Source organism: Agelaius tricolor, unplaced genomic scaffold (genome assembly GCF_023055355.1).
Source record: "Agelaius tricolor isolate 1412-34295 unplaced genomic scaffold, bAgeTri1.0.p SCAF_17, whole genome shotgun sequence".
NCBI classification, from domain to species: Eukaryota; Metazoa; Chordata; class Aves; order Passeriformes; family Icteridae; genus Agelaius; species Agelaius tricolor.
Window position 1 is genome coordinate 54,887 of NW_027269277.1, and position 24,230 is coordinate 79,116.

At 42.3% G+C, this 24,230-nt stretch overlaps 1 protein-coding gene across 1 annotated transcript in view; it reads left to right on the plus strand.

Moving 5' to 3' along the window:
• Positions 1 to 1,437: 1,437 nt before the first annotated feature.
• The window catches only part of ADGRG4 (adhesion G protein-coupled receptor G4), a 36,710-nt gene continuing 13,917 nt past the window's right edge, over positions 1,438 to 24,230 (plus strand). Inside the window, exons 1-20 of the mRNA XM_071442101.1 lie at positions 1,438 to 1,630; positions 4,164 to 4,514; positions 5,831 to 5,935; positions 9,404 to 9,481; positions 9,929 to 10,023; positions 10,421 to 10,473; positions 11,191 to 11,230; positions 11,538 to 11,563; positions 12,630 to 12,778; positions 13,698 to 13,830; positions 14,319 to 14,437; positions 15,169 to 15,379; positions 16,498 to 16,663; positions 16,785 to 16,934; positions 17,745 to 17,867; positions 19,583 to 19,628; positions 20,454 to 20,557; positions 21,877 to 21,998; positions 22,616 to 22,884; positions 24,070 to 24,163. Of these exons, the coding sequence (XP_071298202.1) occupies positions 5,845 to 5,935; positions 9,404 to 9,481; positions 9,929 to 10,023; positions 10,421 to 10,473; positions 11,191 to 11,230; positions 11,538 to 11,563; positions 12,630 to 12,778; positions 13,698 to 13,830; positions 14,319 to 14,437; positions 15,169 to 15,379; positions 16,498 to 16,663; positions 16,785 to 16,934; positions 17,745 to 17,867; positions 19,583 to 19,628; positions 20,454 to 20,557; positions 21,877 to 21,998; positions 22,616 to 22,884; positions 24,070 to 24,163 (2,069 nt within the window). The 5' untranslated portion in view covers positions 1,438 to 1,630; positions 4,164 to 4,514; positions 5,831 to 5,844. The remainder of the gene's footprint in view (positions 1,631 to 4,163; positions 4,515 to 5,830; positions 5,936 to 9,403; positions 9,482 to 9,928; positions 10,024 to 10,420; positions 10,474 to 11,190; positions 11,231 to 11,537; positions 11,564 to 12,629; positions 12,779 to 13,697; positions 13,831 to 14,318; positions 14,438 to 15,168; positions 15,380 to 16,497; positions 16,664 to 16,784; positions 16,935 to 17,744; positions 17,868 to 19,582; positions 19,629 to 20,453; positions 20,558 to 21,876; positions 21,999 to 22,615; positions 22,885 to 24,069; positions 24,164 to 24,230) is intronic.

Consider the following 24,230-nt stretch of genomic DNA (forward strand, 5'->3'; position numbering starts at 1 on the left):
AATACAAAACAAAATAAGAACAAAACTAGAAATTACAAATGCACCTTACCACCCCTAAACACAAAACCCAAAATTGTGAACTTAAATACTCCCTGTATTCTACATTGTTTTCTTCACAGTATCTATTGCTTTAGACATCTGAAAGCACTTGCTAAAAACAAGCTGAGATAAACTGAAAGAGCCTCTTCACTAAAATGAGAGAAGAGCTCCTATCCTAGCTGATCCCAGAGAGGGAATGAAGGCCCCCCAGCAAAGGCTGGGGTTAATATACCCCTGATTGTGACCGCCTCTCATTCCCATGATACCCCAGAAAACGGGGGGGGGGGGGGGGGGGGGGGCAAATCCCACCAGGTATAAAAGCCCTCCAAGGGGCTACAGCTGTTTGGTTCCTCTGACTTGAGTTCAAGGGGAGTAAAGGGCTTGATATAGGAGAAAGCTCTTTAGGGAAATAGCAGCACTTTCTTTTTGCTACAGCTACTTGGAGCAAAAGTGCAGAAAACAGGTAAGAAATAAAACTTTGCGTTTAGGCAGCACAGCTTGGTAATTTAGGTAATTTATGTAAGTTAACAGCAACTTGATAAGTTGCTGTTAACTTACATAATTATTCCTTAGTGACTGCTAAGTATTACTTCATGTGTGACTAAGTAGGGTGGAGAAGAATACTAATGATATAAGTAGTCAAGTCTCCTTAGAACCTCTAATTAGGGCTATCTACATTATAAATAAAAATAGGAAAAATAATAAACTCCCACATAGTATTAGTGGTACATATGTGCACATGTGCTGGCCTTTCTCCCATCCAAAATATTTGGTAGAAGTGCCCTCAAATGCAGTTTTAAACCCCTAAAATGCTGAAAAAGGCAAAGCTTGCTTCAAGTGCACCCCTTAAAATGAGGAAATAGGGCAGTTGCCTCCACTTAAGCTAACACAGTGGCAAATAAATGGCTTCTCCCCTTTAATTTAATCCCCTGAAATATTGGGTAAAGAGGAGCATTCATCACTTTGAATCTCTCCAGTGATGGAAAACGGGGGATTTTTCCACCAATTCAAACCCTTAAAAAGGAGGGACAGTTGGGCTTCCCTCTCCATTTCAGCCTTTGGATGATGAAAAGGGCAGAGCTACCCTTAATTCAAACACATAGTAAAGCATCACCGAGGTTTTCCCCTTCCATTTAAACTGCAAAATAATGAAAGACGGGGACTCCCTGTCAATTAATACCTGTAACGGCATGGAAAAGGTAGGGTTTCCTTCGATTGAGACCATTGAAGTTGCCGGGGAAGCAGATTCCTCTTCAATTTGAATGTGGGCAATTGTGGGAAAGGAACCTTTTCCCCTCAATTTAGATCCCCTTTCTCCTAGTAATCCCTCCCTTTTCTGGGGGCACTAGGGAGGGACTGATAAGAGCTGAAAGCCCCCCAGGACGCCGCATGCTGCCCCACCTGCTCAGGTGCTGCCCCTTGGCAAGAGGGCTCCTCCCTCGGCATTTTCTCTAAGCGGGGCGCCGTGCCCGGGCGCATCCGGCTGCTCCGCAGCTCCTGCCGGATGCTCCGACCGTCGTTCCCCGAGGGACATTCGGGATACTTCCGTTTCCTTCTCTGGGCTGGTAGTTCCCTGTGCAAGTGTGCCCAGGTAACCCTCTGAAAGCAGCCTCTGGCAGGAGCTGCCCCCTCCTCATCCTCACTGGTCACACCTGGAGCTGCTGCATCTTGGGAGTGGGAGGTGGGGGGGTTTTAGCCAGATTTCTGGAATGCTTGCTGCAGGACTCAGTAACTCATGGTCAAAAAGATTTTGTCCGAGCTATGAAATTAAAAAAAAAAAAAAAAACTAAGTCAATCTCGTACTTAAAGCAATTTGTAATCTAGAAGTTTGTATGGACTAACTGTCAGCTCTCAGGAAATTAAACACCCTGCTATCTTTTCTTGCCCTTACATAGTGAAGAAATCTAATATTTTACAATAAAATTTACTGGCTTCTAGTTCATGAACTATAAATGGTATTTGTTATGATTTTGTGATGCTGTTTACAGGTCAGTGTTCTGAGGGTAGTTCCAGCCCTCCCTTGGCCCACTGCCCTGTGCAACCAGGCCCCTGTGCTGTGTGGCTGTAAAAGGCAGCTGATGCATCTGTTTTGAAGAAAAAGAGTGAGAATTGTGTATTGAAACTTAGTACCGGTTCCCTTTGCTGTACAGTATTTTACACTGAATCAAAGAATATGTGTTCTGGGCTTTAATTCTTTTTTAATGGTGCCTTATCTCAGGGGAGCTGGGCAGAACTGGGTAAGTCTGATGTTTAGAGAGCGTGAATAATATTTGCACAGGTTTCTGTGTTTTCAGTGCTCAGTCAGTGACAACTAACCTAAATTACAAAAGCTGAGGAAATGCAAGAATGCTCCTGTCATTGTGTGCTTTTTAGTTTAGGTACCAAACTGAAATGTCCAGTGATTTGAAGAAAGCTCAGCCCAACTGGAGCTAAACATCCTTTAATTAACCTTTGCAGGATGGAGGTGTTCTGAATAGGGAGCCTCTTAGTTTAAAAGTTATTCAAGCAGGTCTTGGAACATGGCAGCCAGAAATGCCTGAAGAGTTCACAGAAACTGCAAGCACCTGTTAAAAGAAAAGTATATGGATCTTTTTGTTTTAGAATAAAAATGGCTGGTTAACAAACATCCTGAAGAGTCAGCCACCCACATTCTTCCTCCAAAGAATTGCAGATTCTTAGCTCCTGGGCTCTGAGATGTAATTACAGTATGAGGAGGTTTAGGAGAGCTGAAAAGTCACCATGGCAACCTCCTGGCAAAAATCTTCGCTCATCCAACGTAAAGCAAAATTTATTTTTATCTGAATGGCCTTAGTGAGCCTGAACAAGTTCTGTGTTCTGGCTCTCTGCTTCATTTCATTGTACTCCTCAGACACGGTCTTTTCCTGCTCTAAGTCCTAAAGGCCATCTTCTAAATCTTCTAAATGAAAGTTTTGACTAGAAATGGATGCAGGATGCTGGCTGTTCAATCGGGGTCTGCCTCTGAGTTAAGAAAGAGAGGCCCTCTCGTGGCGTTCCAGACCCTTTGCAATCAGCTCCAGTGAAGCTGATAAACAACCTGTGCTGAATAATTTTAAGCATTGAAGTAAACTGAAAAAACGTGGAAACAGATAAAAGAAGATGAAGGAAATGAAAATCATTGAAAAGTCCTGTGCAGTCCCTGTTCAGAGGAAAGAAAGGCTCTCCATGCAAGAGTTTATGCAAATTATAGAAGCTAGGAGAAGCTATGCAGCATGGACTTGGTGAGACGCAGTGCTTGCCAAGCAATTTTCGTGGATGTGACCTGCCCATGATAGGAGACTGAGACCTGCTGGTCGAAGCTGCTGGATGGCAGGAGGGTGCTGCTCAGCTGCAGCTACTTGACTGTGAGAGAGTCTGTGCGGGTGCACAGGGGGAAGGCAAAGCAGGAGAAGAGCTGCTGAGATATAAAGCAATTTGGCTAAGGGGTGCTCTCAGTTTTTTGAGGAAAAACTTGAAGTCTGTGGTGTTTAAATGGGGGTAACCAAGAGGAGGAGACAGATTTGTGAGCAATAAGGTGACGATGGATGGGTAGGTTATGTAGGAAAGCTGAAGGGAGGGATGCTTCTATTACTTCTGGAGCCTAGAGTGCCTGGACTAGCAGGGTGCCGTGCTCAGCAGCCTTGGGAGGTTCAGGCTTTCTCCGGTTCCTCTTACATCCCTCTCAGATCCAGTAAGGGGAGTGAACAACCCGGAGCTGCTGTCAGAACATTTAAGATCACGCTCCTGCAGGAGACAGCCACCTGGCCTCCAGGGCCAATTTTGTCCCTCTGGAGCTAACTCACAAAATTCAGAAGTTGATCTCTGGCTGACCAAAGTGACAGGCACACAGGGGTGTCCTTCTCAGGGGCCACTCTCTCTGAGACCTCACTCATGAAATCTTTCTCAGCAGCAAGCGATAATTAGTATTTTTGGAACTTGGCAATGACTAATTAATATCTTGCAGGAAGGAAGAAACTGGTGTTGATCTTTACACTATAGTATTATGTACTACAAATATGGGCTAGCTATTGGGGGGAATTTTCAACTAGTGTTCTTTAGTGCAGTTGCTTTGGAAACAGAAACGAGGGGATCTCTTCAGTTGTTTCTGTCTAATTTATGTTTTACAGTGCTGCATACTCTGGACTTTGCTCTGGACAAAACCTGCACGACCCTGTGACGTACCGTAGGCTGGGAGTGTAATGATTTGTTTCTTAAATATTATTGCAAAAGTCAACAAATCATTTCTGGAGTAATAAAAGAGAGGGTTGAAAGCAGAGATTTGTTATTGCAGCAGATTTTCCAGGACCTTAGAAATGTGGTTTCAAAACAGAACAACTTGCTCTTCATTTCCTGACCCACTGAAAATATCGCAATGTCCCATCTGATTTCCTCTTCATATTTTCTTCACCGGTCTTTTGGCATCTGACAGAAGAAACAGTGTGGAGCAAAAATCTACCTGAGCTGCGCTACACAGGGAGGTGAGTTTTTGAGCAGAGCCTTTAAATAACTATGGTGTTCTTAGAAGAAAGTATGAAAATATATTTATGTGCCACAGGCTGGGAGCACAAATGTTACTGCAAAATCAGCAAAAAATTGCCAGAGTGATAGCGTTGAAAGCTGGGAGAAGAGATTTGTTGTCACAGCAGTAAATGGAAAACTGGATGCCATTTCCTAACGTTGTAAATTTTGTAAAGTGCAATTTTTAAAGGAAATGGATGGAGTTGTTATTAGCTCAGAGGTTTTTATAATTTTCTAGTGTCCGAACACAAAGGGACAGCTTCCATTTTGCCAGTGGGCAGGATGCTGTAACCCTGTGTGGAGAGCCCCAGGTGAGGGCTGCGTCTGATGTGAAGCCAGGTGACTCCACGGAACGGAGCGTGGCCATCTTAGACGATCTGAGGAGCTAGTTCATCCCTCACTGTCATTTTATGTAACTCGTGAATAGGTGAAGATTTCATCCAGTGTGGTGCTGAACCAAGTCCTTCCTTTGAGGCCTGGTGAAGTGAGTAGAGGAAGTAGAGTGGCACAGGGGGAGTTGCAGGGCGTGGGGAGCAAGTCTGGGGCTCTCAGACATCGAGGCTGCCTGTCCGCTTTTTCTTGATCCGGTTTAACTCTAGTCATTTTGCAAGCAACTTTAGTCAAACTGAAGCACAAAACAGAATAAAGCCCTTTCTGCTTAGACTGGCATATTTGGATTTAAGTGTTCAGTATATGCTTATACCCTGGAACTAGCTCTGTCTCAATTATAAACATGTTCCCACGGCTGAATTACACTGATGAAAATTTGCTTGTAGTCAGAGCCCTGGAGTGAGAACAAATACTTTTACTGGCTGTTGCTGTCTGTGAGAAGTGTCCTGTTTCTCCCTTTGCCCTGTTTGCTGCTGTGTGGATTACCATCCCACCAAAGTCTGTAGGATATAACTGCAGGTCAGCACACCCAGCTTAGAGGCACTGGTAGGGCTTTCTCTTCTTATGTTCCCCTACATTTTTAGGAACTTCACCACTTTGTCAAAGCAGACTGGAAGCTGGTTACAGGCTTACAGAGTTGTGACAGATGACCAAAATGTGTTCAGTGTTGTTGTATGAACTTCATCTCTTTTAGAAACCAGCAGAATCCAGAGGGTTTTGTAGCTGTGACCTTTACAGAGATGGCTGATCTAGTGACTCAGCCCCATCACAGGGAACGAGGACTTCTGGGCCTCTGTGCTGTCAATGCCATTCCAGCAGATTGCAGGAGCAGTTTGAATTTCTCAGCCAAGTGGGAAGGGGGTGCTCACCAACATCTCTTTTTCAGAACATGCCTAGAAAATGAAGAGGTTCCTGCGTTGGCCTGAACAGCGCTCTGCTGATAAGGTCTTTTGCATCTTGGTGGCTGCTGCTTGTCTTTTTCTCCTGACAGGTACAGTAATTCTGCTCAGGACTAATCACATGAATGGTGCTTCCAGCAGGCTCTGGGAATCCCCCAGCCCAGAGAGTGTCTGATGGTGTCTTGATTTGTGCACACACAGTTTATCCCTACAGGAGCCCACTTTCCTTGTGTTCTGCCCCAGAGCAGCAGTTCTTATTCAGGCCCTTTCCCTTCAGCCATTATGAGGGTCCCTGAAGCACACTGGCCAAGTCTGGACACAATTCATACCCTTTCCTGGGCTGCAGATGAGTCAGTACTAATAAGAAAACGCATTAAGGAGTGGAATGTCAGGTTTTGATGGCATCACAACCGTCATCCATGTTTGGAGGTGAAAAGGCTTGTGTTTTGTCATTATTCACTTCTTTCCCTACTGGGTGTCTTCTGTATTTCTGCATAGTCTTTTTCTAGTTTTACTTTGGTCACTGTAAAATAGGAGCTGTCCGGTTGCTCCTCGGTGTCCTGGGAAATGCACAAAGCTGCTGACAGAACCAGGTTCTACGGTAATGATTCAGGCCTAGAGTTCCGCATGGTAAGCTGTGTGTCGTGAACACGATCAGCATCCTTTCGCTCTAACATAAATCCCAGCAAAACAATAACTAGTTCTATGCCAGTTTTTGTATTCCTTTCTTTCACTTGTCTTCAAGAACAATGCAGGACACGGAGATAATTTGTGCTTCTAAAATGCACCCTGCAGGACTGGGGTCACTTCAGCCCACTGGCCTGTTGAGGAAAACTCAGTCTCTTCCCAAAGAAAACCTTTATAATAAAAAGACTGAGTTAATATCTAGCTGCCAAATCTATCAACTTTCTCTCAGCCTTGGATGAGAAAAATCAAACACCCAACCTGGTACTGGACCACATGGACCCTAGAGAGCTGAACTATGTATTGATTCCTATTTGACATGTCTTGAGGACTTTGTTTTCTATTGCGGAGTTAAACTTGTCTTTTTACTGGTAGCTTGGGCAGTCTCAAATTTCAAAGGTAGCAGAAACAAGAAATTGAATAAACTTTTAAATTTTTTAATCATAATGTGGAGAGGTACTCAAATGAGGATGTAGGGCAGCTTTTTCTTTGGAAGTGACACTTTGTTTCCCTTTTTTTACTCTCTTTCCCAACGTGGTTTGCTTACAGAAGAAGGCTCTCTTTATGGAGAACTCCTGGATTTACTGGGAAGGAATGATAAATATGTGTCCAAGTGTGTGTTCTCATCCTCTCACTGACTCAGTCTGCATCTCTTCCTCCCTCTACCTCACCCACACACTGCTTTCTGTTTTTCTTCTTAATTTTAAGTAATCTGAGAGAGGGATAAATATTCAGTATCTGAAAATGACTGCTAATAATATAGAAATATATTTATTGCAATCCTCTTATTGGTTAGTCTCATTTTTGATGCTCACCTATTGGAAACCATACATATTTACAGGGTGCCAAATAGACCATTTATTAAATGGTTAAATCAAAATCCTTGAGTTGGACTTTAAAAAGTCAGTGGTACAGTAGACTCATGGCTTCAGACCTCGTCTGCCATCACATCTCGGTCCTCTTTTCACAAGCAGAATCACATCACTTGTGAGGCAATGGTTTTTGAAATATTGCACTGATAACAACAGGAATGGAGTGGAGCCTGTGATCGCCCTCTGCAGATTCAATTCTACCTAGAGAGAATCTGCAGCACTGGAATGTGCAGGGAGACTAGTTGAGCCCCAGGTGTTCTAATAGTTTGGAATGTGGCTCAGTGGATCATATCCTAATATCATGTCTATATTTCTGTAGGAAAGAAAAACATATTTATTCCAGTGATACAGCATGCCTGACGTTGCAGAGCTGGATTTTAGTTGCTTCACTGTCCACTTGCTCCAGTTTGATTCTGTGCTGACTTCATAGCCTTTGGCTTAGTGCAAAGGGAGAAATCAATTCTGTGCCTAGCAAGTAGAAATTTAGGTACTGTAGCATGCCTGCTCAGAAGGGGTTTTTGATTTCAGCTGTCCTTTGAACTTCAGAAGACAATTTGAAGTCATTTAGAATAAAAATAGGAGACTTCAAGTTATTACCAGCCCCTGTTTCTGTTATTGTCCATGGATGAATTGTCATTGATTTGAGTGAGTTGGACTGTTGTATTTTGAGCGTGGATGAGTGTCCTTAACTTGAACTACAGTAGAGAGAACAATGTTTTATGTATGAAGCATAGTCTTACCCTGCTTCTTTCTGACCATGCTCCTTATTCATAGATATGTGGCTTTGTATTCATATGTTGACTTTATTTCTCATAGACAGAGCTGCAATGGCAAGTTTCGCACAGTCAGGTCAGAGTGTGAACTAAAAAAATACCAATTACCAGCCTCGCGAGGAAATGGCACTTCTGGGGCAAAATTTTGTGATCCTGTTTTTCTTTCAGCATCCAGGCCTGTAATGTAACAGGGTGATTCAGTTCACTGCAATTTTCTGTTGTACGTGTGTGCAAAAATATTCACAGTGCAGAGGTTTGCATCCAAAAAGGAGATAGAGGAGGCCTGTAACTTTATTCAAATAAAGGGAGAGGCTGTGGGTCATTTCCCCCAGGGTCTCTCAAATTGTTGGAGGACACGGCGTCCTTTTAATCCTATTTTCCTGGGCATATCATCCTCTCTCTTTCTCTGTTGGCTGAGCTACTTGAGTGGTACAGACTTACCGAATCACCTGCTACATGACCCCCCTAATATGCAACCCTCCCCCCCCATTTTGTATCTCTGTTCTGTCAATTAGTACTATTCCTCTGAATTTTATGGTTCCTTTCCCTTACTATCTTATCTATCAATCTCTGGTCTTAACTACAAGTGGGCTCAAACAGTCTATTTGTAAAGACGCTCATTCCTTTCGCAGGTGACAAACATCATCCATCCCTGTCTGCCTGGTGATGTGGCAGATCTCATGCAAAATGCAAAAGTCATATCTGCTTTGACAAGGTGATTCTCTTCAAGGAAAATTAGCTATGAATGAATGCCTGGAATTCTTTACTTTGAAAACAACAGGCAGGATGGCCAGCATTTAAAATGGGAATCTTTATGCCAGGTTATCATGAACCCTGAGGCGATGAATATCAATGTTCCTTTCACAGACATTACGAATGCCTTCCCTGAAGGCTGGCACAGCTTACACGGGCAAGAAGGGAACACGGATAACTGTTCTCCAACACAAGAAATGAAAAAGGATAAAAGTGCATTAGGTCTGGTTTTCCCTGTGATCTAAATCTTGTTTTTTCCATTGCTATGCTGTGTTGACCTCTCTATATAAAGAACAACACCCTGTGTGGGTGTATTTTGCCCTTTGCCTTCACCCTGCTGAAGTCTGAGGAACCACAGCAGGTCCTTGTAAAAATGACCTTCACAGAAGTACTCAAACCTTTCTCTCACATGAACTGTGCTTTCCCTCGCACTTTTGCTAGTGTGGATTCTCAGGCCTTTTATGGTTCTTTCCAGCAGCCTTCAGTCAAGCATCCTCAAAAAGGGCCCCTATGCTGTCCCCGGTATCTCCAGTCAGTACCAATGGTACCATGCCACGTAAGTGCTCGGGGAGCTGTCTTAAAGGTTGATGTGGTTGTCATTGACGCTAACTAACACTGTAGATGTGACAAGTGAAGTCACGTGTTTAAGCCCTTGCTGCTTAGCAAGGCGTCCCATGTCAGCAAATGCTCCTGTCTCTGCCTGTGCATTCTCAGCAAACAGTAAAAACTGAGATGGTGCCCCTCGGCTATGAACCACAGCTTGGTTGTTGATGTGTGATAATGTAACTGTGTGTTTGGGCCCTTGAGGTCTTTAAAAAAATTCCTATCGATGCAGCAGTAACATAGACTTGGACACTGTGGTCTGGGGTTTCCCAAAGACACTCGGTGCTGTAGGAATGGGAACACAGCCGTGGTCCTACAGGAGAGTGAGGAGAAGAGAAGGGGAGCAGGCGCCTTCTGTGCAAGCTGCAGAATGTTTCTCACCTCTGTCCTCTCCTTACAGTCAGATTCTTTAATGTGCACGTGAACTTCTCTCTTCTCTATAAAATGGAGAAGGCACCGGATTGCTGTGATGCAAGGAGGCTTCTTGAACACTGGGTGAGTAGCTTCCTTTTCTCATTCTCATGTGTTTCTAGCAAGTATCACATGAGGACAGCTGGTAGGATCATAGAATACTTTGCGTTGGAATAGAATGGGTTGGAAGGGACCTCTATAAGTCATCTAGTCCCACACCCAATGTACAGAATGCAAACTGTTGGGACAACACAGAAATGAGCATCCATGTAACAATTGTGGTGTTCCAGACTCACATTATTCAATGTATAACAGGACAAAATGAAATTTTGAAGGAAGGGAAAAGTGTAAAAATTTTGCAAAAATTCTTAGCTGCTTTCATTGGGATTTAGGACTTTGATGAAAATTCTAATTTTACAAGCAGGTCTAGAAAAAGTATTGATATATCATGCTAATTAAAATGTTACTGTTTTCTTTCCAGTTTAATATCATACTTACTGGACAAGGGTTTGTTATGACAAATTTTAAAGTCAGGTAAGGTTCTGGCTGTGTGGTGGTGTCACCTTGACCCTCTGTGCTTTGAGCAGTCCCGTTCCAGGCACCCATTTCCCAACTGACCGGTCTGTTTGGGGGTTACAGAGGGGAACAAGGCTCACAGACCCCGGGGACTGGCTCTCATGTGGCAATGTCTAATGAAAGGATGTTACAGCTTGAAAATGCTGCTAGAAACAATGGTTTCTTGCAACAGATTCCCCTATTTTGTTCCTTTTAGGCCAATCCACTGTATTCACATCCAAACTGTGAGCAGCAGAGAGGGATATTTTAGCAATTTGTAAACATGTCACATGCATGGATGCAGAATTTTGTCATTTTATATCTATTTTTACTTCCTACTTTCTTCTCTGGTACTGCTCTGGTACTCTGGTACTTCCACAGGTACTGTTGGTTTTATAAATGACAATACAGTAACACACTGCAATGTTCACATGGGATGAATCCCATCCATAAAACATTAAGGGAAGGTTCTTCCCATTTTGGAAGAAACATTTTTTTGCTGGCATGCATATCAATTATAGCACTCGGTTCTGGTGACTTCTGTAGATATACCTGTGCTGAATTCAAGATGATTTCCAAGCTGTAAAGTCTAGCTTATTGTGGTCACAAGATTTTGTTTTTAGGTGGTAGCAGAATCGGGCATGTTACAGTTACATGCTACCGTGAAATAATTGTTCTATTCCCTTTTGTTTTCAGGGATAATTATCCATACCACAGTGCCTATAAGAGGACTCACGTATGTAATTAGTTATTTTCCGATTCCTTTTATAGACAGATATATTTTTCTTACCTCTGCATAGAGAATATAGTAGTTAAAGGGTCTAAATGTCAATGCTATTGTGTTTTGTTGAAATTATTTAATTATCTTGATGAACCCCTTACAGTACTGTGAAACAAAGGCTTCTGCCGGTAACATTTAAAGCAACAGGCCCTGTTTTAAAGAGCACATTGAGTTTCTGCTAATTGCTTTCCTTAAAAAACAATTTGTGCCTGTCGATTCTAACCATTTTCTAACTTTCTGTGTCCTTCCATGTGAACTGAAGGGGAAGGTAAAGCAGATATCACAAAGGTAAGACCCAGGGTTATGAATTGGATTTACATAGTTTGTACTGATTTCATTTCTAGGAGGAGGAGAAATTATATCCATCCGTGGCTCTTTGAGTTTCAGGGTGACCAGAAAAGTACACATGGAAGTCAGAACCACAGGAATGCTTGACTTGGGGAAACGTATTTGGGCATCCAAGGTTTTCTTCTCATACCCCAGGTCTTGGGAGTGATTCCATGGCAAGCTGTGAGGTTTATGCTTCCCTCTAAGAGCCTACCCTGAGCTGGGGCCAGAAGCAGTGAGTGGACAGTGCCCAAGAGGGATACCAGGATGAATCCTGCAACTCTTCTGTTGGAAATCCTATTTGCCTTCTGACCCCAGGCCAGGAGGAGGAGGAGGTGAATTTCCATCACCTCCAAGGGGCTATGAATGGTTTAGAAAGACTGTGATGAGTGGTGGACAACTGTGTGAATTGAAAAAGCTTGAAATATCCCAGCCCTAAGGAACTCTCACTCATTAGCCCTCAGTTAAATAACAGGTCCATGAGGTGGTCCATCCATGGGTTCTTCTGACATTGAGTGGCTTCAGGCATTTTTCTGACATGCCTGAAGCCACTCATACAGTCTTTCCAAACCTTCCAGAGTCCGCGAGCATATTTACTTCGAGCGAAAGTTGTTCTGAGGAGAAGTGGGATCCACCAGAAACACTGAAAGTGGTTGGTTAAATCCTGGTTTTCCAGAAAGCCTTGGAGTCACAGGGTCACGAGCACCTCACTATTTTATGACTGGCTCTCTCCGAACTTTGAATGCTGAAAAACCCTTACTTGTGACAGGGGTGTTCCTTTGCTGAGATAACGTTATTAGGAAACTTTTAGAGGCATATACCATGAAACTATACAGAGATTCTTGCACCTGTATTCCTAGTATTTTCTACTTTAGAAAACATTTCCTCAATGCTGCACTTACGGTGAGAAAAACACATACATTATCCAATTCAGTGTAATTATCTGGGTTACTCCTTAATTTTTTAACCGCTTATATTTGTGAAATGTTACCAACATGGCAGCCTCGTTTGTGTATTCTCTTTGTAGCTACATCTGTAAGGCCACTGTAAAGACCACATCCCTGGAAATACCAGAAGTCCTGAGTCTCAAGATCAAAGAGTTGTTGAATGACACTTACAAAGAGGGACCATTTTCCCTGTATGTGAAACCTGAAGATGTGGCTGTGAAGTCAATAGGTAAAACTTCACTGAAGCCTCACTGGAATTCATATACTTTGCAGTTCTGTCTATCGGTGATTTTTGTCAAATTCATATTCTGTGAAGAGGTTAGGCTAGAAAACATCCTTACAAGTAACCAGACCGACCTCATGTGATGTACAATCTGTAGAAGATCATGCGGTGCCAGCAATATCAGAAACATGGGTTCCAGATGAATGGAGACCAGTTCAAACATGAATCCCAGAGTCCAGGCAGGTCTGAACACCTTTGCAACAAAGGCAGAGTATAGCTGACGAACTACAAATCCAGGAGTTCCCAGTGGTGGCAAGTACCCCAGGAAGACTGAAACCAAACAACCGAACCAAATCTACCTGCCAGCATTTTCTCAATGCCTCTGCACATTGGAACAATCCTCAGATGGCAAATAAGTATTTTGCTGGTTTGGTTACTGTCTCTGTTCTTCCTTAAAAAACAGGAGTAAGCCGGAGATAAGAGCTAACAGATATACCTGAGATTCAAAACCCTTTTTATAGCAATAATTTATGAAATATCAGTTGCAGATGATAAAGCAAGTCTGGAGGGAAGACATTGAGGGGTTAATAAGGGGCAATGTAAAGCACTTTCTGATAGATTAGAGAAGCCTGGAGGGTGTTCCGTCATTGAATACGGTTTGTGATGCTGGAAACTCTCTACCTGAGAACTGAACTTGTCGAACAAAGGAGAAAAAAAATGTAGGAGAAGAGATGAAATATTTAAACAAAATGTTTTCTAATAGACCGTAAACCTCAGTAAAATGCCCTTACCTGGTCTGCAAATTAGAACTCATTCCCATCAGGAAACCAGATCTACAGGGCAGCTGGCCCACCTGGTGTGGGGGCGGTGTCTTGTTTTTGACTATTGAATCTTTGTAAAGAGCTTTTATTTATTTCCTCCTCAGCACTAGTGGGTTGTCCAGAAAGCTTTTTCATCACAAGGTACAACGGGAATTATTCCTGGCCTGTAACAAGTCCAGCCTCTGAGACAGAGGTCAGCTGCAGGAAAAACGCTCTGCAGTCTGCTCAGAGGAGCTGGTGAGTGACAAGACATCTTGTATTGATCCTTCCATGGAAGAGCAGCAGGTTTTGTAATGGCAAATCAGATGGTGGTCTGCCACGGCACACAGCAGTGCCATGCCAATGAATATACAAAGAAATCCAGGGCTTGTCCTGCATGGGCTGCAGGAAAAGGGTGTGGCATCATTCCCATCACCTGTAGGCAGAACCTGCTGTCACTGCAGGGACCCGACTTTCTGCTTGGGCAGGAAGGGGAAACCGGGCCCCTTAGCATTTTGTGCCTCCTCTCAATGGCTCCTCTGAAACCTCAAGGCGTGTTTCATGTGGGTCTGGCATTTGGGCTCTGCTGCCATTCTGCTTGATGAGTGCTAAGTCAGATCTGACTTGAAAGTCCATTTTAAGTTGGGTTATTAAATTGCATTCTTGGCTACCTAAGTGGGAAATATGGGGAACATCATGAGTACCTGTTTTTTCTTGTAACAATGTGCTTTGTTTTCATTTTTCAGTGAAATTAGTATTGAACTTGAGCAAGCTTTTTGGAAGAAACCAAACGTGACTAAATTCAAATTAATGGAAAAACTTCCAAATAATATTCTAGACCTCCGAGATATCAAGCTAACAGACGGTATGGCACCAGATACTTCAGTGACACAGTCAATCACAGTAAAAATAGTTGTAGTTAGATAATGCTCACGCTGCACATTTGAAGAAGCAATAAGGTTGTTTTTGTGCATCCTGCGCGTCTGGTCATCTTAAAGGTTTTTATTGTTGATGGATTTTGCAGGAGCTTCCAAATTCTCTATTGAATCATCTAGTCTCAAAGTCTACACTTAGATTTATAGCTAGGTAAGTAACCAGTGAATAATGTGGCAGGTTTTGCCCGTCTATATGCTCTGTTAGCACACCACTATAAAGCAGTTTACCGTATGTCATGGAAAGAAGCACTAATCAGCATCTGGTGCTGTAATTCATGTAAGCTATGAGATGAACTCTACCACCTGTTTATACTTTAGCTATGCCTAACAGTGAGAATAGTTTGTAGTTCACAAATTCTTGTAAACAACCAAAGTTAGAACTAAATATTATTTGTGGATAGTCTTTACAAATCCAAAAGCAGGTGACGGATGGTATTCTTTTGAAAAGTATGCTATTTTCTTCCTTAAAATACCATGTGGGGTATGCAGATTTTACTTAGAAGTTTGTGCCAGTCTCATTGACATGTTGAGGGCTTTTTGACTTATCCTTAGGACATAAGTTTGTAATAGATCAGGAGCACTCGAGAGAAACATGTAGCTGTATGGCCGGACAGACAGCTATGCCACATAAATTGTGTGCGCTTCCTTTTCTTTTTTCCAGAGAATGCACAAGATGTTGTACAGCATATTTTATACCTCTTACCTAATGCAACACTGCATGCAGAAGAGCTAGAAATCATTGCAAGTAAAATTTCTGATATTGAAGAGCTTGCAGATGTGAGTGTGACACTTGCAGAGAGTGTATTGGCTATACTAGACTATGTTCTGCTGCAAGAAATAGAAGATGAGAACTTTAGAAAAATAACCAATAGGTAAGCAAGATAACTTGCCCAGAGGAGGCTTCCTAGGCTGAAATGGCACTATGGTGTAATTTATTCAGTCTATTGAAATATTATCACTGGAGCTAGCAATTTCTATACTTTGATCTTAAACATATTTGAGGTTTTTACCAGCAGAAATTGGTTATTGTGTTGTCAAAGGTGCCTTTGGCAGAGCCAGTTCTGCAGAAGTCTTCATTCCAGCATTGTTCCCTATGGGCATCCCAGCCTGGAGGCAGCTCAGGGACTGCCCAGCTGTCATCTCCTCTCACAAGGATCTTTGTGGCTCAGCAGTGAGGGCTGAGGTCAGGTCAGCCTAGGGACATAACTCTCTTCCACCCTCTACCCTTGTTGATAAAGACTTTTTAAACACAGCTATGCAATGTTAGTCTTCAAAATCTGTATTTAGGATGCTGCATCGATGATGTGATTTTCACACATGCTAAAGTTGAGGTTCTTAGCTTTAAAAACACCTCTCTTCTCTGAGGTCTTAAAGGGAACTCGGCTGCCTGGTTTTGAATGTCTGAGCAGAGCACTGTCCAGAGCAGTGCAGCTGGCCTTGGCAAGGACAAATGCAAGGCCACAGAGTTTGCCCATTTGAAGCTTTGCTGGACAAGACCCTGAGCAATAGCTCTGCCTTCAGAACATATCCTGCCTGACATGGTGAGGATTTGGAGGATGGACTTCCAGAGGTTCCTACCGGACTAAATTCTTCTGGCTCCAGTATTTCATCTCCTGGTACAATTAGATGATTGAAAAAAATCAAATGAGCAGATTTTACAAGTTACTGCCTTCCAGATGACGTGCAGTTTTTGACTGGGTGTGGATTTTTACTCAAGTCTTCTCAGAACCTCCTTCTGTGGTCCCCGCAGTGAGAGTATCTTCCACCTGCCAGAGGCCACTGAATCATGCTAACTCAACTGCTTGCCATCACCTGAGCCTGTGCAGACAAAGTGCCATCTACCCCAAAATGGACCCATTCTGCTCTAGTGGCTGCTCCTGGTGATCATAAATCAGAGCAAAGGCTTTTAGTCTCTTGGGTGTGCATTATGAAACCAGCACTACATTTCAAGAGTTCTATTTTTTTTTTCTTTCTGTTGCTCTTGTTGAAGTATCCTGAAGATGTCTGAGGAGATGGGCTACAAGGTTAGCTCCACAGAGAGAAATATGTCAGTCACAACCACGTCCTTGGCCCTCTTGGTGCTGCGTCCAGATCCCGGCCTATTTGGAGGACTGGCCTTTGGCATTGCCTCTTACAACAGAGGTGTGGATATCAAGGTGAGAGCAAAGTATCACCTCAGGGACCACTGACTAAACCAGACAATTCTCCTACTCTTTTGCCTCAGTTTGAATTTGACCTGAGCATGACACCTCTGAGCATATCATCTTTCTCCTGCAGATCAGTGTTCAAGAAAACCCTTTCAGAAAGGCTTTGGCCTCTGTGTTTTTGCCAAAATCCCTGAAGAACTTCCTAGGCATCGAGTACTCTGACCCAGACAAGCGTTCAAAGATCCAGTTCAAGTTTTTTGGCACTACTTCACTTTTTCTGGTAACTATGGCTCCCAACAAACCCTAACACAGCAGGAATGGGCTCAGCTGTTCTCAGTGCCTACAAAAAGAAATCCCAATCCCAGCATCATCTGTTCTGGGCATATTAGCATCAGACTGATGCATGTGCAGGAAAAGTGTACTCAGGCAGCAAAACCTTCTCTGACATAAGGATGCTCTGAGAAGTGCCTGTAGACCTTAGACTTTTTTTTCATTTTCTGTAGCTGATGTTATTCTAGTCTTCTTGTAATGCAGGCAAAGAACATGCCCCCTAACCTTCTCTGATCGTAAGGATGATGCATAGCATATGCCGAGTACCACAAAAATAATTTCGAGCCTTCTATCTCTATTAAAATAATATAGCAGCAGGATGTGCAGGATTTATGACTATTCTAGTACTTACTTTCCTTAAGGCCAGGTGGGTATAATTTAGAAAGGGAGACGTTTCTTTGAAATGATGGCTTGTACAGTGCGCCGAACAATGCTTTGCGCAAGGAAGGAGCATTCACAGTTGTGTCTCCTGTCTAATGAGCTTAGTGATGTACAACCAAGTGTTTAAATGTACTGAAACAATTACGCAGCTTTCTCAATCTAGCTGGTGCATTGGAAACTCAGTTCAGCTTCAGCTGATGTTGATGCTGTCCCTGAGTTGCAGCTAACTACTTGTTTTAATGATGTAGCAATTAGCTAAATTACATCGGTCATCCCCTGGAGTTTAGCTGATCACCATATCCAAGGAATACAGTTTAAAAAAAAATAGCGCAGGCCAGATCTTGAATTCATTTTGCATGTGTGTGCTTTCCCCCTGCAGGATGACAGTTTAACGATGGAGAGGTTGAACACTTATGTTGTGAGTGCCAGCATTGAAAATGCATCAATTCAGAACCTTAACGAGCCCGTGACTGTCACTCTCCACCACATAGACCAGAACAGGGTAGGATGTGTTCATTTCATCAGAGATGGGGTAAAAGGCAAAGCTGACTTCACATTTTCAATAAACTGGGAACAGGAATAAACTTAAAATACCTTGCTGCCTCACCTCTCCATGATGCATGGACCCAAACACTGACTGACCACACACATCTCAGTGTTTAATAATTCCTTGCAGGTCACTACAGCTTGTGTCTGCACTCTAAATCCATACTTAGCAACAAGGGACATTCTTACTGTTTCCTTGTTCTGATCTAGGCAATTTTTTTTTTCAAAGAATAGTTTGTTTGTCAGAAAATAGTGGGGCTTGGATTGGACTGAAATGATTTATCCTTGATCTGAATTTGGAAAATAGGTCAGGTCACCAAAAGAGAGGAACTTTAAAAAAACCCAAAACCTTGTGAAGATGTTTTAAAAATCAAATTGCTTTGTTTTGTTTAAGTCTATTTTAAATTTAAGTTTAGACTTTAACCTAAAGTCTAAACTTAGTCAAAGTCTAAACAGACTTGAGGTTAGTCTATTTTTAAGTGGGCATGGGTCAAACTTGTTGATTGAATTCCTCAGAATTTTTGTGCCGCCAATGTTTAAGGTCCAGCCTCCTCATGACTACATTACAAACCCAAGGCAGAAGAAAATTATTCAATAAGATGAACTTGGTTAGAGTTTGAGTTAATGAGGACTTGTAATTGCTGTTTTCGTGGCAAAATGCTCTTTCCATCCAGCAAATATATACCCAGAAATTTCACCCAGATATTCCCTCTCTTCTGTCATTTTTACCAGACCATCTGGCACCTTTCAGATTTTTTTCCTTGACCTTTTAAAATTATCTTAATTAAATATTTAATGAGTTGTCATCCAAACCTACATCTTTGGCTCTGTGCCTAATTATATTTGACAGCCTACAAATCACACATCTTAACAGCTTCCTGTAAACTCTGTGCATTATTAGACTTTATTAATGATATAATAATAATAAAAGTAAATGAATCTGTGCCCTGGGAAAGTTTGCAGCATTATGAGTAACAAACTAGAATGTCTCCAAGAGAAATTATTGGATTGAATATCCATTTACATCTGTTCAGCTCTCACTTGCCTTTCCTGCCTGATTTCAGAGAGAGGGAATTACTGAAATTCTGAAGTAAAGGTTTCTTGTAGGTTTTTTTTTTTTTTCAAATGTATAAAATCTCAGATTGTTATTGCAGGTCTTAGTCATAACTTTTGAATTTCACCAGTAATTTGGTGTGACATCTCAGACACCGCATGGACCCAATGAGATTAGACACGGGAATTGGTCTAAGGTGAACAATTTGTCAGATTTGCTGCTGTCCTTAAAAAACTACAAGGTATTGAAAGATACAGGTAAAACTGGGAAAATCACTGACTCGCAGGATTTCCCTTGGTAAAGGGGAAGGCAAAAAGTGGGGCTCTGCTAGTTTAGTGCCATGGGTGAGATGGCTAATATCCTGGCTGGCTCCTCAAGCCCAAGTGTCTGGCTGCCCCGTATTTCGTGGTGTCTCCACTCACACACAGACCCCCTGCAGCACCGCACACAAATAATCACAGACATAAGTGGGCTTTGCTGCCAAGCAGTGCAGGGGTAATCAAATCCAAGTGCCTTGGTTATACACCCCAATTCGAGGTGAGATACACCATCTGCAACTGCAGACGGAGTGCATATGTCCTGAAGAAATGTCACAGCCTCCTTTCTTCTGTTTCCAGGGCAATGCAGCAGTACACTGCGTCTTTTGGGACTTCGGGAAAAACAGTAAGTGTTATTTGCTGTGCTGGCTCTGTCCCCAGAGGCTTTGGTTTCTTGACATTGCACCTTGAAAGTTGAGTGTGTGCTGCTGCTTTGTGTTGATATCAACACTTCAGTACTCAGTGTTTTCCCCAGGGACCTGGATATGGCAGTGTGCAGTGCTGCATCTGCACAAATAAGAAGACTTTGCTAAAGAAAAAGGCAGAAATTCAGATGAACTCTTACCATGACTTCAGGGAATACAATAGGGGCTTTGCTGGGATTAGGTCTTTAAAATGGCTCAGACAATCACCGGAGAGAGATAACTGTGAATTGGGTTAACTCGGAGCATGTGGGAGAGGTTTCCTCTGCAATCACTAGGAGTAGAAATGATTTGCTTGTTTTTGATCAGAATCTTAGCTTCTGAATGTATGATGCAGACCACAAAAATAGGGTCATAACATTCGGTCTTACCAGGGAAGACCTGGCTGTTTCAGTGCTGCACTCTGCCTAAACAAACCCTCTGCCCTGTGTGTGTTTCTTTTCTTCTGTTTCTGCACCCTCCAGCACAATCTCCCCCAGCACTAGGTTCTTTATCTTCTTTCTATGAGTACAGATATGTAAATGACTTTAAATATTTCTTCATTCCACTAAAAGCTTTCATCCAAATTTTGAGGTCCTCAGGCAACTACAGAAGATGTGTTTCAGTGTGAAATCTCACTTGTGTGCTGCTAAATGACCCTGCAATCTGTACTAACTTGAGCTTGTCTTCACACACCCTGCAAGCTGCAGAGCTATAAATGATGGAGGATGACTAACTCTGCTTAAAAATCCTTTTTCTTTATTACACAGATGGACTGGGTGGTTGGAATACATCAGGGTGTGAAATGGAATATACAGATATGAATTATACAATCTGTTTCTGTAACCATCTTACCCATTTTGGAGTCCTACTGGTGAGTACACCATGAATCATCTCCCAGAAAGTCCCGTGGTGCTAAACAAAGTCATCTCTAGCTTTGGAGAAGAGGTGGGAGATTCATATCTATACAAGCTCTTAGATATCTGCAATGTTGCCAAAATCAGCAATACAAAGAAAACAGTAATAATAATTTAATGGTGTAAAGTCCTTTAAACTGCTTTGAGGCAGTTTTGTTTTACAGATGTAGTTTGTACTTTGCAGTGTAACTTAATCAACCTTAATATGTGTTGGAAATACTGTGTTAAATTTATCAACTGCCAGCGACAACTAATGACATTACACCTTCTTGAAAGTTTTATCTATGCTCCATCAGAAAGTGAAGTTTAGTATAAATATAGGAGATGTCATTATCTAGCACCTCTTATTTCTCTGCAATATAGAGAAAACTGCCCCTAAAAGCAAAATGTCAAAAGCTGGTACAACTGCCTGAGAATGGGCTGCACAAAAGGCAAAGAGACAGGCGGGTTCTAAGCAAATCAGGTAGATTAAATTGTCTATTCCTGGTAGGACACAGCCCACAGGATGGGGTGAGGCCCCACCTTTGCCTTTGGATGCTTCCCCTGTCAGCATGACCCTGCTCCAGAGGCAAAAGCTCTCCTGGGAGTAAAATTGTGGCTTTACAAGAAGGAATTGAGATGGTTCAGATTCCAGACACTTGCTTAAGTTTTTGTTCAAGCAAGAAGAATTCAGTCTGATTTTCAGATCACACCTCGCACTGTCACTTTGGTAATCAGCACAGCTACAGGTCTTCAGCAGCATCATCCATGGGACATTGGACATGTAGGTTACTAGTCAAAATAGAAGAGAAGCTGTGTCAGGGAAAAACAAAATCCTCTCAGTGTTCCTCCTGGCAGCAGCTGTGGAGAAGCGGGGCCCAGCCTCCTGTCTGATTTTGCAGTGGTGCTTCCTGGACAGGGAGGATTGACCATGCTCTGAGGCATTTAGTAGATTTGTGCAGTTCCCAAGCATGGCAGCTGCCACTGAAACAAAGTAGTTCCTCCTACAAAGTGAGCTCCCGGTGAAATAATTTTGGTAAGATCTTGGAATCCATATTCAATTTGTGGTTTCTGAAGAACAGCTTTTCTAGCTTCACAACTTATTGCCGGATACTTTTGGCTAATTTGCCATTTACTAGTTTGAATATTCTGTGGGACTATAGGATAAGAAACGCATAAATATATTAATGGAAAATCTCCAAAAGTAGCAGTAAGCAGAACAGTAATTTCAATATGTGAAAGGAATTTTCTAAATCTGTCTTGGCAAACAACTGTGTTTCTTTATCTTGTAACACAGGACTTGGCCCGGACAGAAATAGATGTCACACATGATCATATATTAACTTTGATAAGCTATGCAGGATGTGGTGCTTCTTCACTTTTTTTGGGAATAACGCTCATGACGTACCTAACCCTTGAGTAAGTAGGATCCTTTTTCTTACACTGATTTCAATATTTCGGCAATAAGGAATTTGCAGCAATTATCAGAATGTTTGCTAGTATTTGATGCTGTGATGCATAAAAGGTATAAATATTGCTTTATTTTGATGTCTGGTGCAAAATTAGAGAGATTTGAATACTTCTACTTCAATACAAGCACCTATCTTTACTCTTCAGCAATTTTTATGTTCCTAAATTTCACAAAGTCATTGAATGCTTTGGATTGGAAGGGATTACTAAAAGGTCCTCTAGTTCCACCACCTTGCCATTGGTAGGGACACTTTCCCCTAGACCACATTGCTCCAAGCCCTATCCAACATGGCCTTGAACACTTCCAGGGACAGAGCAGCCACAGCTTCTCTGGGCAACCTGTGCCAGGGCCTCACCACTCTCACAGTAAAATGTCTGTAAAGAGTAAAAATTCCTGTAATTTCAAAAATTTACCCCTGGACATGGGTGAGATATTACATCAAGAATCTGGAATATTCCTGTGCATAGGGTTAGGGTTAGACTGCAAACCCACTCCTGTAGGGAGTAAATAGGCTGTAAGTTGAATGATGCAGTGATAACCTTGCGGACTTTCCCCTTTCTTTTAGGAAGGTGCGGAGAGACAACCCCTCAAAAATCCTGCTCAACCTTTGTGCTGCGCTGCTGATGCTGAACATTGTCTTTCTCACCAACTCCTGGCTGACCTCGTTCAACCAGCCAGGCCTCTGCATCACTGTGGCCATGCTCCTCCACTATTTCCTTCTTGCAGCATTCACGTGGATGTGCCTGGAGTCTGTTCACTTTTATTTGGCTCTTGTCAAAGTTTTCAATGTTTATGTCCCAAAGTACATCCTAAAATGCTGCATTGCTGGCTGGGGTAAGTAGACTGAGTTCCTCTCCACTTCTGTGCTTGTCAGCTTCTCTAAGATTGGGGCATTTTTACAGAAATAAGTGAAGACACCGAGCTCGCAGAAATGTGATGCACACCCTGCGCTGTAAGGATGGATCTCTTCCTCTAGGCTGTTCAGCTTAAATTTCTTCTGTCCTGGGAGACATTAGCAGAGAGTGTTTGTTGGTCCCTGCACAGTCATATGCAACTGAAAGTGGGTGTAAGGCACTGCTTTCTTACTCCTCTTCTCTTTACAGGATGATTTATCAGGGTACCTCACATGAGTGGCAGTAATGCTGCCCACAGCCTTCACCCCTGTGTGAGGATGCTCAGAGGTGATTTTAATTCCTTCTCTGAGCCTTGTGTCCATTTTTGGCATTCTCTAACTGATTCCCATGCACAGAATGGATTTGGCTTTCATTCATGGCTCTCCCAAGGACTTCCCTTGACAAGTATCAGAGACCTGTTTTGGGAGAAACGTACCAAAAAGAACCCAAATTCTGGTTCACCTGTTAGAAAAGGTGTTACCAGAGGCACTGACATAGAGCAGAATTTGGGCTGTATTATTTGGGTCACCATTAGATGCCGTTTTAAAGGTTTGGGTTTTTTTTGCTCTTGAATAGTGTGCAGCATATTATCATCCCTATCCTCAAATCTGATGTCCCACACAATTGTTCTTAGGGGCAGCCATCCTTGATGGTGCTGTTGGCAGCAGCTGTTCTCTACAGAAAAAGCCAGAACTGAAAAAAAACTGGGAAATGTGTGAAAGGGAAGACTGATAAAGCACTGCCTGGGAAACACATGTCTCTATGAGCTCTTAAAACAAAATGCTGTGGTCTGCTTATCCTTTGACACTCAGCTTTTGTAATAATCATTTGGTTTTATTTTACCAGATTGGATCCCTTCTGGAGATGTTTGAAGGCTCAGAAACATTTTGCAAACACAGATATTTTTATGCCTACTCATTTGTAATTTGCATAAATAAGGAGATCAAACCTGCTATGCTACACACTTAATTACAGTTGTTTCACAAGGAGCTCTGGGGGTAGAATTTGATCCAAAGATGCACATGTCTGCTGTAATTACATCTCAGAGATTATCTGACATCTTTCCATATTCTGAATTTTTTCTTTTGAATCAAACTATTTATTTTTCTTTTGCTTTCCACATGAGGAATACCAGCTATTGTGATTACTCTTGTGCTCATTATAAATAAAGACTTCTATGGCAATGGGTCACTCTCTAAGAGCCATCCTTACAGCAATTTGTAAGTATAATACTTGAAGCTTTTTGATGGTCACCAGAATATATGAAAAATACAAGGGATAACCAGA